This window comes from Saccopteryx bilineata, chromosome 2, assembly GCF_036850765.1.
Source record: "Saccopteryx bilineata isolate mSacBil1 chromosome 2, mSacBil1_pri_phased_curated, whole genome shotgun sequence".
Classification (NCBI taxonomy): domain Eukaryota; kingdom Metazoa; phylum Chordata; class Mammalia; order Chiroptera; family Emballonuridae; genus Saccopteryx; species Saccopteryx bilineata.
In genome coordinates, this window is record NC_089491.1 from 309,690,971 (window position 1) to 309,705,957 (window position 14,987).

At 37.0% G+C, this 14,987-nt stretch overlaps 1 protein-coding gene across 1 annotated transcript; it reads right to left on the bottom strand.

The window, feature by feature from the left end:
- Positions 1–6,717: 6,717 nt before the first annotated feature.
- LOC136323349 (olfactory receptor 10Z1-like) lies at positions 6,718–8,683 on the bottom strand. Its single transcript, XM_066255180.1, has 2 exons — positions 8,597–8,683; positions 6,718–7,727 (listed from the first exon to the last, which is right to left on the bottom strand). Exon 2 carries the CDS (start codon positions 7,672–7,674, stop codon positions 6,733–6,735), a length of 942 nt encoding a protein of 313 aa, XP_066111277.1. The 5' UTR covers positions 7,675–7,727; positions 8,597–8,683; the 3' UTR covers positions 6,718–6,732.
- Positions 8,684–14,987: the final 6,304 nt, after the last annotated feature.

A 14,987-nucleotide genomic window follows, 5' to 3' on the forward strand; every position in this document is an offset into this window, starting at 1 on the left:
CTGTGAGGGAGTGGTACAGTTCAGGCTCATAAGAAGGTAGGAGAATGACCTTCATCCCAGAGCCACACAACTCAGTCAATTACACTCCCTGACTGTGCCCAGACCTGTACACCCTCCACCCAAGCAGCTGACTCTGAAGAGCATAATATCCACAGGAGAGGGAACAGAAAGTGCAGAAGGTGAAGTTATTGTATTTTTCCCAGATGATGTCATAAAGAAGGGTTGCTCCACCCAAGAAAGATAGTGTCTGTGGTATGGGAGATAGACTCAGTATAGAAATACTGGTGGGTAGACAAGACAAAGAAATAAAAGGCATCCATATTGGAAAAAAAGAAGTAAAGATATCACTTTTTGCAGATGATATGATCCTATAAATCGAAAACCCCAAAGAATCTACAAAAAGACTACTAGAAAAAATAAGCCAATACAGTAAGGTCACAAGACACAAAATTAACATACAAAAGTCCATAGCCTTTCTATATGCCAACAATGAAAAATTTAAGAACAAACTCAAAAAAATAATCCCCTTCACAATTGCAACAACAACAAAAAAAATAAAATACTTAGAATAAACATAACAAAGAATGTAAAGGACCTATATAATGAAAACTACAAAGCATTGTTAAGGGAAATCAAAGAAGATACAATGAGATGGAAGAATATTCCTTGTTCTTGGATAGGAAGAGTAAATATAATCAAAATGGCCATATTGCCCAAAGCAATATACATATTTAATGCAATTCCCATCAAAATTCCAATGACATTTTTTTAAAGAAATGGAACAAAAAATCATCAGATTTATATGGAACTTTAAAAAACCCCGAATAGCCAAAGCAATCCTAAAGAAAAAGAACAAAGCTGGGGGCACTACAATACCTGACTTCAAACTATATTATAGAGCCACGACAATCAAAATAGCATGGTATTGGCAGAAAAATAGACACTCAGACCAACAGAACAGAATAGAAAGTCCAGAAATAAAACCACATATATATGGTCAATTATTTATTGATAAAGGGGCCAACAACACACAATGGAGAAAAGAAAGCCTCTTCAACAAATGTGGTGGGAAAACTGGAAAGCTACATGCAAAAGAATGAAACTCAACTACAGTTTGTCCTCTTGTACTAAAATTAATTCAAAATGGATCAAAGACCTAAATATAAGACCTGAAACAATAAAGTATTATACATAGATGAAGACATAGGTTCTAAACTCATGGACCTTGGTTTTAAAGAGCATTTTATGAATTTGACTCCAAAGGCAAAGGAAGTGAAGGCAAAAATAAATGAATGGGACTACATCAGACTAAGAAGTTTTTGCTCAGCAAGAGAAACTGACAACAAAATAAATAGACAGCCAATTAAATGGGAAATGATATTTTCAAACACAGTTCAGATAAGGGCCTAATATCCAAAATATATAAAAAACTCATAAAACTCAAAAATAAACAAACAATCCAATAAAAAAATGGGAAAAGGACATGAACAGACACTTCTCCCAGGAAGAAATACAAATGGCCAACAGATATATGAAAAGATGCTCATCTTCTTTAGTTATTAGAGAAATGCAAATCAAAACTGCAATGAGATACCACCTCACACCTGTTAGATTAACTATTATTAACAAGACAGGTAATAACAAATGTTCGAGAGGCTGTGGAGAAAAAGGAACCCTCATTCACTGTTGGTGGGAATGTAAAATAGTACACCCATTATGGAAGAAAGTATGGTGATTCCTCAAAAAACTGCAAATAGAACTACCTTATGACCCAGCAATCCCTCTACTGGGTATATACCCCAAAAACTCAGAGACACTGATACGTAAAGACACATACAGCCCCATGTTCATTGCAGCATTGTTCACAGTGGCCAAGACATGGAAACCACCAAAAATCCCTTCAATAGATGACTGTATAAAGAAGATGTGGCACATATACACTATGGAATACTACTCAGCCATAAGAAATGATGACATCGGATCATTTACAACAAAATGGTGGAATCTTGATAACATTATATGGAGTGAAATAAGTAAATCAGAAAAACCAAGTACTGCATTATTCCATACGTAGGTGGGACATAAAAATGGGACTAAGAGACATGGACAAGAGTGTGGTGGTTACAGGGAAGGGGGAGAAGGATGGAGAGGGGAAGAGCAAGGGGGAGGGGCACAAAGAAAACTAGATCGAAGGTGACGGAGGACAATCTGACTTTGGGTCATGAGTATGCAACATAATTGATTGACAAGATAACCTGGACATGTTTTCTTTGAACATATGTACCCTGATTTATTGATATCACCCCAGTAAAATTAATAATAAAAGTAAAAAAAATAAAAAAAAGAAATACTGGTGGGTGTCTTTTCAGCTCTCTCCCTAGAGCAACAACTTCCAGTCTTTCCTCATGCAACTCTAGTTCAGTCTTTCCTCCATCCTCCAGAGCCCAGGGTGAGTAGCTAGGAACGAGATTTTGTGTGCTGGGCTTTTAAGAGAGCACCTGTGACTCTACCAGACTCCTATATGTCCTCGCAGACAAAATTCCTGATTTTCACAGATAGATGTTATATGGGCACCTCTTACTAGCTCTGTTGCTCTAGGTTAGGGATACTGATATGGGCTTAAGACCTCACACTCCTCATGAATCTCAGCCACTGCTGGCGAGAGCAGGGCCAGCCATTTTCCCAACTCAACCATTTTTATCCGCCTTAATGAGGCTTTTTCTGTAAATCTTTGGTTATGAGACTTCTGCTCAGCCAGTTTTCAGTTGATCACTAATATTTATTTTTAATTTAGTTATAATTTCAGTTTTGTCCTGGGAGGAAGGGATTGTAACTTCCACCTATTCTGCCACCACCTTGGATCCCCACCTATATACATATATCCTTATTATTTTGTTTTGTTTTAGTTATATAATAAAATATTTCCATTAAAAGATTTTTAATAAGGCAGTATGAAGGTAAATATTACTGATTCATCTGAGTTTCTGAAAACTGTACTATCTAAATATACTATAAATAAAAACATGGTAAAGTAAATAAATAAAATCCATGATGATTTACAATTTCTCTTAGAATGTTTTTAAATTTTTACAATAATGATATTTAACCAAAGTGTCCTTTGATAAAGAATTAGATAAAGAAGATGTAATATATATACATATGTATAATGTATATATATACATATATAATATATGTGTATATATAAAGTATATATGTATATATATATATGTCATATATATATACATATATAATAAAATACTTCTCAGCCATAATAAATGATGACATATTACCATTTATGACAACATGGATGGATATTGAGAACATTATCCTAAGTAAAATAAGTAAATCAGAAAAAGCTAAGGACTATATTTCACAAATAGGTGGGATATAAAATTGAGACTCAAGGACATAGATAAAAGTGAAGTGGTTACTCAAGGTGGGCTGTGCAAGAGGAGTAAATAGGGACAAGTATATGCTGGCAGAAAATAATTTGACTTTGAGTGATGGGCACCCAATGCAATCAACAGTTCAAATGCTATAGAAATGTTTACTCGAAATCTATATACTGTTATCGATCAATGTCACCTTGTTAAAATCTTCTATATCAAATCTAAAAAAAATATTTGCTAAACTGAGGAATCCCAATATTTTATTCTATAAAATGGAACTGCACAGGGAAGACCAGCATAAAACCTATTTTTTTCTTAATTTGTCCCTTTTTATTTCATACTCCATTAGAATGAATGTTATTATCCTTGGAATGGCAAAATTCCAGCATAAAACGTTTTTTTCTCTATGTCTCCAAATTTTCTCTTTAATTTCACTGTGATGAAAAGACTATTTGTTTTGATTCATTTCCATCTCTTATCAGTACAAGAGTCAGTAGAATTGTTTATAAAATTAAAAACAAAAGAAGAGAGACAGAAGTGGTAATATTTCCAAGAATTTTCAGCCACTTTTAGCCTAAATGCTGATATTCTTTACTGACTTGTAAAAGTTGATAGTGTTATTTGCTACGAGAATTCTTAGGTCATTTCTGTCTTTCATGAAACTTCTAGTATCTTGTATGCACAGTCTTCAGTTCTCTGGCCATGTATTTTGCCACTTTATTATCATCTTAAATCTCAATCTCATCCTCTATATAAAAGTTAGCACTTCCATAGAGATAAATCCTCTCATGGGAGTTATTTAAATGAATTTTGGTTACAACTAAAGAGCTATCTTTGTGGCTAATAATATACAAATGTTTTTACTGATTAAAAAAAAACATTTTGTTTCTTTCTTAGGGTGACAAGTTTAACAAAATTATATAGGTTTTAATTGTACCTATATAGCATTGTGTGACCACCACCCAAAGTCAAATCTTCTGTGTCACTATATTTGACTTTTCCACCCTTAACTAACCCCACCACACTGTTAGCCTGTATCTATGAGTTTGTGTTTGTTTTTCTCATTTGTTCATTTGCTTCTTTTAGTTTTATATCCCACATATAAGTGAAATCATGCGGTTCTTGAGCTTTTCTGTCTGACTTATTATTCTCAAGTTCCATCCATTTGTTACAAAAGGCAATACTTCATCTTTTTCTTATGGATGAGTTGTAGTCTAGTATGTATAACCAGAGAAGGACACTGTGGTTGTTTTCATATATAGCCATCATGAATAATGCTGCAGTGAACATAAGGGTACATATATCTTTGTGAATCATGTTCCAGATGTCACTGTACCCTTTGCTCACAGTTTTACTGCATCCTATCACCCACTACCAAGAGGACCAAGTCTGAAGCAAGAAATTCAAACTGCTGTCCTCAAAGTAGTCTTAACCTCACTAACTACTCAGCATCATCTGTGAGACATTTTTAGTACTTCTGAACACTCTTAAACAAGCTTATATTGTATTTCCACTGACCCTTTAGTTACTCTGTTCTCTCTTAGAATACACTTTCTTCCCACTCACTGCATTCAAAACTTACCCATCCTGGCCCTGGCCGGTTGGCTCAGCGGTAGAGCGTCGGCCTAGCGTGTGGAGGACCCGGGTTCGATTTCCGGCCAGGGCACACAGGAGAAGCGCCCATTTGCTTCTCCACCCCTCCACCGCGCTTTCCTCTCTGTCTCTCTCTTCCCCTCCCGCAGCCAAGGCTCCATTGGAGCAAAGATGGCCCGGGCGCTGGGGATGGCTCTGTGGCCTCTGCCTCAGGCGCTAGAGTGGATCTGGTCGCAACATGGCGACACCCAGGATGGGCAGAGCATCGCCCCCTGGTGGGCAGAGCGTCGCCCCTGGTGGGCGTGCCGGGTGGATCCCGGTCGGGCGCATGCGGGAGTCTGTCTGATTGTCTCTCCCTGTTTCCAGCTTCAGAAAAATGAAAAAAAAAAAAAAAAAAACTTACCCATCCTTTAGGAATACATTTAAGCACTATCTTAGACATAAAGTCTTCTCTGATCCTCCACTGAGAATAAGCTCTTCTTAAACTAAAAGTGGGTATCACTTTGCTTAGCACATCATCAATAGTAGTAGCTATTTATTTGGAAAGTATTATCTTGTTATTGTGCTAAAATATTTATATAATTTTTTAAAGATGTATTTATTTATTTATTTTAGAGAAGAGAGAGAGAGAAGGGGGGAAGAGCAGGAAGCATCAACTCCCATATGTGCCTTGACCAGGCAAGCCCAGGGTTTTGAACCAGCAAACTCATCGTTTCAGGTAAATATTTTATCCACTACGCCACCACAGGCCAGGCACATTTTTATATAATTGATCCTGTTTAGTCAGCAAAGTAAAACTGAAGGTGCAGCTATTTTACAATGAGGAGACTGAAGCTAATAAAGCTTATGTAATTTACCTGGGCTCACACAGTAAGTTACAGAAACTGTATTCAAACTCTTACCTGATAGCAGTGCAAATTAATTACACTTTTACTTATCCCTAAGAGTGGCTGGCATTATGCATGATATGTTATAGATGGAAGGTGAATAGACAAAATATAGGGTTTTCAGATAGATTCTAAATACTGATACATGCTTGGGAGTAACCATATGAGGAGGTCTTTAACACCCCAAATTATGAGGTCATTAGAGAGCAACAGCAATTATCAATAAAAATAGAAAATAAGTATATTTTCTGAATTAGGATTTACTCAACTAGGAAAGCCAATTGAAAGGAAGAAGACCAAGTAATAATGAGCCAGAGGTAGACATCACTATATACAAAGATGAGAGACATCACAGGCAGAAAGATAAAATAACCTATTTTTATTTGTCAAATCATTCAAACTGATCTTTCAAACTAATATTCACTGAGTTTCATATATAATGATTTTAAAATTTCTACAGGATTCCTGATAGGGCTCCAGCCAGTTCTGCTTTGAACTTGAGCAATCCAAACTTTCCCCATCTTGTTCAGAGCAGTTATAAAATATTTTTGTATGGTTTTACTTTTTGATTTCTATCTTTTTAAAAAATATATTTACAGTTTACATTGAATATGATTAGTTTCAGGTGTGCAGCATTGAATTGCAATAACTAAGGGTGGTATCTCAGAGGCTGAAAGTAAAAATTCAGATTTCTGAGCTCATTCTCCAGCAGCCCTTGGAAAAGTTCAGAAAGTAGGTGGAGCTCTTCAAGAGTCCTGTGGGTTGAGCAGCTTTGACATGAGGCCCCGCATACCCAGCCCACTGGCCTGGGTTCCTGGTGTATGTCCAGGCTATGAAGATGAGATGTTCCATTGGTGTAGTCTTCATCCTTTGCCCAGAAATCTGCCTTGAAAAGCATTTTTTAAAGCTGTCTGCACAGCCTGATTTCTCAAACTATAAACAATGGGGTTGAGTAGAGGAATAACCACAGTATAGGTGACAGAAATAAGCTGATCCCGCTCAAGAGAGTAACTGGCTTTGGGCCTCAGGTACATGAAGGATGCACAACCATAGTGAACAAGAACCACTGTGAGGTGTGAGGCACAAGTGGAGAAGGCCTTCTTCCGCCCTCTAATGGAGGGTATCCTTAGTATTGCTGCTAAGATGTAAGCATAAGAGATGGTGATGAAGAAGAAAGATACCAGGAGGACCATCAAGCTCAGGATGAGGATCCCCAGCTCACTCAGTCCTGTATCTCCACAAGTCAGGCTTAGCATTGGTGGTGTGTCACAAAAGAAGTGCTGGATCTCATGGGAGTTGCAGAATGGGAGGTGGAAAATGACGAGTGTCATTCCCAGCCCAAAAAGGTAACCATTCAGGAAAGAAATGCCAATGAGCTGGGCACAGAAGGTTGGATTTATGCGGCTATTATAGTGCAGTGGGGCACAAATGGCCACATATCTGTCAAAGCCCATGACAGCCAGAAGGAAGCAATTAGAAGAAGCCCACGAAGCAGAGAAGAACATCTGGGCAGCACAGCCCACATAGGAGATGTTCTGGTCCCCCATGACTAAACCACAGAGCATTCTGGGGATGATGCCTAAGGTGTAGCAGGTCTCAGAGAAAGATAGGAAAGAAAGGAATAGGTACATGGGGGTGTGAAGGTGTTTGTCCAGCCTGATGACTATGATAATAAAGAAATTGCTAGTCAGGGTGAAAAGATACAAGAAGAAGAACAACACAAAGAGCAAGAGTTGCAACTCCCCAAAGCTAGAGAATCCCAGGAAGACAAAGCCCCTCCAGGAGGTTGCATTGGGCTGCCTCATTCTGAGTGACGTCTTTGATAGGTGTGTTGATTCTTCCACCTTGTCAGTAGATTCTTATTTTATTTTGAAAGAAAGATGATATAAATTGATAAATTGTCATCATTTTGCACTCGTAACTTGAAAATGACGTTCTGATTTAGAGAACAACCAAACTTCACAAAGGTATTTGTTACTTTACATACACAGATTTATGGATTGTGCCACATATGCACATATGTGCATAAAGACACACTAAGATGCACAATATGCACACATATACATGCAAACATACATGACTACACATATGCAAGCAAATATTACAAAGTACTCATAAGTATGCACCGTCACACATTCAAAACTATGCATTGTACATTCACTATTAATGACCATATTCACAAATATAACAGATATGCAAATACATTATAAATGCATATATATTCAGATAACACATACATATGTAGAATTGTGCACCGCAGATTTATTTGTACCAATAGCAGGTATACACTGCCATATAAGAATACAAATATAGACATTTACACATTGCCTGTTAAAACTTGAGGAAGTGGCTTGATAAATATCATTTTATAGATCAGACAACAAAGCCAGGAGTGTGAAGTCACTTTCTCAACTTCACACAGAGGCAATACTGGGAAAAAAGTGTTTTGAGTTCTAATCTAACATTATTTCCTCAAAACTTGATGACTCTTTTCAGATACTGTGGGACACTCACTAACATGAATATAGAATAAGAAACATCTTGCTCAACCATCATCCCATATTTCTATACCATCCCTCCTCCAAACTCTTTCACCTGAAAGAAGCAGAGCTCAGGGAGAAGTGTGTATTCTCAGCCCAAAGATCAGCCACCAGGTACTGTCTCTGGAAAAATCCTCTGTGAATGAAGACATGGGAGAGATTAGACAAGAAAGGATTCTCTGCTCACCTGAAGGGGTTCACTGTGAGGGCAAGTCCTGCATTTCAACTGCCATGTACTAACTGTTCCCCATCAGACTTGCCTGCAGGATAGAGAACCTGAAATTCACCTCAGAAACTCCAATTCTGAGCAAAAAGTGATGTTTCCAAATGATGCCAGAAAATCTCCTTTTAACACCCCTAGCCCCAGGTGGTGAGTCATATCTGTTTCTATCAAAACATCTCTCTCTGGGGGTTTCCCAGTCCCAATGGGTATGCTTCAAGAAACATCTAATTGTGCTTGTCATTAGCTGGGAACATTCTTTTGGGAAAAAACAGAAAATGAAATGAACAAAAAAGATGCTAGGCTCATGATTCAAATCATTATACACACACACACAGACACACACACACATACACATATATAATGATTTGAATCATAATCCTAACATATATATAATATATTATATATATAATGCTAAATATTATATTAATTATTTTCACATGTTAAATATCTTTTAAAACTTACAATTATCTAGTAAGAAAGTGTTAGGTGCACTTTATAGAAAGAAATACTGAACCTGATAAAGTTTAAGTGACCAATCCAAAATCATAGAGAACTCAAGATTTATACTTCTAAATTCAGACTATAAGATACCTTATGGACCAATGTCATCTCATTAAATTTAATTTCTAGATAAAAAAAATGGATGCTTATAATTTACTTTTCCCATACTGCTGTTTCAAGAGTTTGAGGTGATTTGTTTCCAGTGTCAAAGTCACATACACATTCATATTCACATATTAAAGAATATGCTGATTTTGCTTAGATTCAGTTTCTTATTGTATTCTCATCATATACTCTACTTCTCTCAAACATATCTTTAAAATAAAACTCTGCCTTATTTTTGTCCTTATCAAAATTCTTTCCTCAATACTATAATGTCTGCAACCAGATTTCCCATCTATTTTTGATCATTAGGTTGTCCTGAAACCTGAAATGTCCAGAAAGTCCATCAAGGTTAATCATTTTTTCTAACTCTTTACTCTCAACATAAATTTTTCTCTAATACACAAATGGTGTGAATATCTGCACCTCCAATATACATTTTCACTCATTTGCTGATTCAATGGAAACAATGATAATTATTAACATATATTCAATGCTAGACATTTTGGTAACATTATTATATGAATTTAACATTACAATATTTAAGAACTTTAGAACCAAATGAAAATGGAAACACTTATGTCAGGAATAAAATAAAAGCTATTCAATGCAGGTACATTGAAATGAAACTTAGCTTAATCTAACAGGAATTTATAGCTCTTCTCAGAAATCAACAGAAGACACCAGCCAATCTGTTTATACCATCTCTAAACTTCTTTGCTCCTCTAAGTCAATTACCCTGATCCAAATAAGAAAGAGACCATTAGGCAGCCAATAAGATAAAAATAAAAAAGAATACTTCTGTGTTTGTCCCTAAAAACCCCTTAGTATTGCTCCTGGAGCCTTGAGTTTCCCAGTTTTCAGGCCAAAACCGTTATAATAAACTCACCTTTCTGCTTTTATTCAGTATACAGAATTTGGTTTTTGACAGGATTATTAGTATTGCCCTCATTTTTTTAGATAGGAAAACTGAGGCATGGAAAAATTAGACATACTCAAGATATAGCCAATTGGTGACATAGTAGCAAATGGATTCAAGTACCCATTCTCTTAAATACCATGCTATTTCTGGTATTCTGCATCAATTAGAAGAAACAAAACTATGAGGAAGATGTGGAAACTAGTATAACTATTGAGTTTATAGCTATTTTTCTTACAGTATTGTTGTTAGGGTTTTTTGTCATTATTGTTTGTCTATAGAGTACAACATGTATTTTAACATCATATACTTAATATTGAATGACTTTCAGTAAAACATAGAAAATTTACAATGGCATAGTTCTATTTCCTAAAATCCAGCAATTATTATAAGTTTTAGATAGGCATACACCTTTTTTTAAAGAAATTAAAAGAAAAATTATATGTGTATATGTAATCTTTTATACTTAAACACACATTTACAATTTTCTGTGCTCTCACTCTTTCCTGCATGTACAAGTTACCATGGGTGAGGACCCTAATAGTAAAAATCAGAATGTGAGCTCCGGTTCTCATAAGAAACTGCAAGCAGCACCAGTTCTTCCATCTCTCTGGGATGCATGCCCTAGGACCAGCTCTCACACATATTTGGGCTGGCTGACTTAGCCTTGGTTCCCAGGTGTATTTAGGTCAGCAGCCCGAAAGATGATGCTTTTGAGTATAGGTTAGCTAGTTCAGCAAGTGGAAATCAACACACTGATGTAATGGTTAGTGTGATCTTGGCCCCATGCCGCTATTTTCTCTAAGCCCTGTATCTACCCATGCTGGTGCTGCCAGGGAGGAGACATCAGGATTCAAAAGACAGAGGAGACTTCAGAACTGAGAACTGAGGAGACTTGAGACTTGTGACTGAGGAGCATCAGTGGGGGGGGGGGGAATCAGAAGCAGAAGTAACAGCAACAGGAGCATCAGAAGCAACAGAGATGAAGCAGCAATTACCAGTAAGTATTGAAGTATCACCTTGCCTTTGGCTCCTCATGCTTTTCATCACTTTGGGGATCTCACCACATAAATCATCCCTTGTGGAGCAGATGTGCTTGAACAACTCATGGGTTTAATTTTTTATCAGCCTGAAAAACTTCCTGTAGTATTTCTAATAATAAAATTTTACTCACAACAAATTTTCTTCATTTTTGTTTTTCTGAAAATGTCTTTGTTTGTAGAATATATTTTTATGGGTATAAAATTCTTGGTTGATAGAATATATTTTCATTTTTAATGACTGTTTTTGGTGTCTCTGTTCTTTTTTTTTAAAATAATTTTATTTTTAATGGGGCAACATCAATAAATCAGGATACATATATTCAAAGATAACAACTCCAGGTTATCTTGTCGTTCACTTATGTTGCATACCCATCACCCAAAGTCAGATTGTCCTCTGTCACCTTCTCTCTAGTTTTCTTTATGCCCCTCCCACTCCCCCTTTCTCTCTCCCTCTCCAACCTCCCCCCGTAAACACCACACTCTTATCAATGTCTCTTAGTTTCACTTTTATGTCCCATCTACATATGGAATAATGCAGTTCCTGTTTTTTTCTGATTTACTTATTTCACTTCATATAATGTTATCAAGATCCCACCATTTTGCTGTAAATGATCTGATGTCATCATTTCTTATGGCTGAGTAGTATTCCATAGTGTATATGTGCCACATCTTCTTTATCCAGTCATCTATTGACGGGCTTTTTGGTTGTTTCCATGTCCTGGCCACCGTGAACAATGCTGCGATGAACATGGGGCTGCATGTGTCTTTATGTATCAATGTTTCTAAGTTTTGGGGGTATATACCCAGTAGAGAGATTGCTGGGTCATAAGGTAGTTCTATTTTCAGTTTTTTGAGGAACCACCATACTTTCTTCCATAATGGTTGTACTACTTTACATTCACACCAACAGTGTATGAGGGTTCCTTTTTCTCCACAGCCTCTTGAACATTTGCTATTACCTGTCTTGTTAATAATAGCTAATCTAACAGGTGTGAGGTGGCATCTCATTGCAATTTTGATTTGCATTTCTCTAATAACTAAAGAAGATGACCATCTTTTCATATATCTGTTGGCCATTTGTATTTCTTCCTGGGAGAAGTGTCTGTTCATATCCTCTTCCCATTTTTTTATTGGATTGTTTGTTTGTTGTTGAGTTTTATGAGTTCTTTTTATATTTTGGATATTAGGCCCTTATCTGAGCTGTTGTTTGAAAATATCATTTCCCATTTAGTTGGCTGTATGTTTATTTTGTTATCAGTTTCTCTTGCTGAGCAAAAACTTCTTAGTCTGATGTAGTCCCATTCATTAGTTTTTGCCTTCACTTCTCTTGCCAAGAATATTTATTCTTCCTAACCAAGAACAAGGTATATTCTTCCATCTCATTATATCTTTTTCAATTTCCCTTAACAATGGTTTATAGTTTTCATTATATAAGTCCTTTACATTCTTTGTTATGTTTATTCCTAAGTATTATATTTTTTTGTTGCAATCGTGAAGGGGATTATTCTTTTGAGTTCGTTCTCAAACGTTTCATTGTTGGCATATAGAAAGGCTATTGACTTCTTTCTGTATGTTTAATTTTGTATCCTGCGACCTTACTGTATTGGCTTATTGTTTCTAGTAGTCTTTTTGTGGGTTCTTTGGGGTTTTCAATGTATAGGATCATATCATCTGCAAAAAGTGATACCTTTACTTCTTCTTTTCCGATATGGATGCCTTTTATTTCTTTGTCTTGTCTGATTGCTCTGGCTAGAACCTCTAGTTACCACATTAAATAAGAGTGGAGAGAGTGGACAACCCTGTCTTGTTCCTGATTTAAGGGGGAAAGCCTTCAGTTTTGTGCCATTTAATATGATGTTAGCTGATGGCTTATCATATATAGCCTTTATCATGTTGAGATATTTTCCTTCTATACCCATTTTGTTGAGAGTCTTAAACATAAAATTGTGTTGTATTTTATCGAAAGCCTTTTCTGCATCTATTGATAAGATCATGTGGTTTTTGTTCTTTGTTTGGTTGATATGGTGTATTACATTAACCGTTTTATCTATGTTGAACCATTCTTGAGATTCTGGGATGAATCTCACTTGATCATGATGTATTATCTTTTTAATATGTTGTTGTATTCGATTTGCTAGTATTTTGTTTAGTATTTTAGCATCTGGTCTGCGTGCGCAGATAGTGAACGAGAGATTCCTCCGAGTGCCTTGGCAGTGCCCACCCGTGTTATCCCACAGAGGGGCAGAGTCAGGGGCCTTTGTGTGGGCCAAAAGCAGAATCTCGGGCTGCCCCAGCGCCTTGAAAAAGCCTCACTCGGAGATGGAGCGAGAGCCAATTCCAACACTGGAACTTTTCCGTGCAGGCGGGGGTTTCACTCAGACGGTGAGGCGGCCGGCAGGATATCCTGGTCTGCGTGCGCAAATAGTGAGCGAGTTTCCTCCAAGCGCCCCAGGAGTGAGTGCCCACCCATGTTACCAGACAGAGTGGCAGAGCCAGAGGTCTTTGAGTGGGTGGAAGCCCCACCTGATTATGCTAGTAGCTCTGACTGACTGAGCCTCACCCAGAGCCCTGTGCTGATTGAGAATAGAGTGGGGAGTTGCCAGCTCTTTGAGCCTCTTACTATTCAGGCAGAGGCAGCAGCAACCCCATAGCTGGATTATCAGGCTACTAATTGAGGAAGGAAAGACTAGGAGAAAGGCTCCAGGAACACGGTCTCTCTCACTGGCGGAGCCTATAAATGCTAATGAGCCTCGACTGCCAACGAGACTGAAGCACAATACACGACATCGCCATAGAGACTTATCAACTGCAAACCTCTACCTGAGCATGCCAAAGGGGAAGAACCCGGGGTACAGAGTCACCGACCAGGAAGAGGGAGAGAAAAGAAAAAGCAAGAAGATAACCTCTCAAAATCAACAATAATCTGCAGACTTTATAACCTATACCATTTTATTATATTTGTTCATTTGTTTCTCTTATCTTCATTCTTGATTTTTTTTTTACCTCCTCCAATTTGGTCATTTAACTCTCTGCCAGTCTTACTCTCTCCTCTCCTTGAACTACACTACCCATAAGTGTTACATCTCCCATTATCTTTTCTTTCCTCTTCCTTTCTCTCTATGAAGGTTGCACTCCAAAACCCTTAACTCTCTCTCTCTCCTTTCTTTTTTCTTCTTTTAGTGGTTCCCTCTTTTTTTCTCTCTCTCTCTCTCTTTCTTTTCTCCCTCTATATTAGTTTCTTCCTTTCTCCTTTACATCTCCTCTCATTCAAACCTCAATAACAAATAATATCCTATCTGGGACTCAAACATATTTGTGGCATTTTGGAGGGTTTTTACTTCACCTTTTTAACACACTATCAATGCTCCCATCCCTGGCTCTCCATTTTATCTAGTTCTTGTTCCACTAAATACAATAGTAATTTTTTAATTTGTCCCCCCATTTTCCTGTTTCCCTCTTATTCCTCTCATCATAACTCTTAGTCAACCAACACCTAAAAGCAAATCATTTTATTCTTGACCCAAATTTTTTTCTTATTTGCTTTTTGTGGGTCCATACACCCTTTTATTTTTCTTTTTTTTTTTTGCCCCTTTATTACTTCTCCCTAATTCTGTTCTTGATAGTTCCTAATGAGAATGCTTCACTGATCTACTGCATATAATGTGTCAAATTTCGTTTACTGTTTTAATTTTTTTATCTTCAGCTATCAGCAATTTGATTACAATGCACTTAGGTGTGTTTTTCTTTTCTTACTTGTGGTTTTTTTAACACCTCACATTTTTAAGTTATT

What these genes read in the sequence shown, in the direction of transcription:
- LOC136323349 (XM_066255180.1), bottom strand. Translation starts at nt 7,674, where the DNA reads ATGAGGCAGCCCAATGCAACCTCCTGGAGGGGCTTTGTCTTCCTGGGA.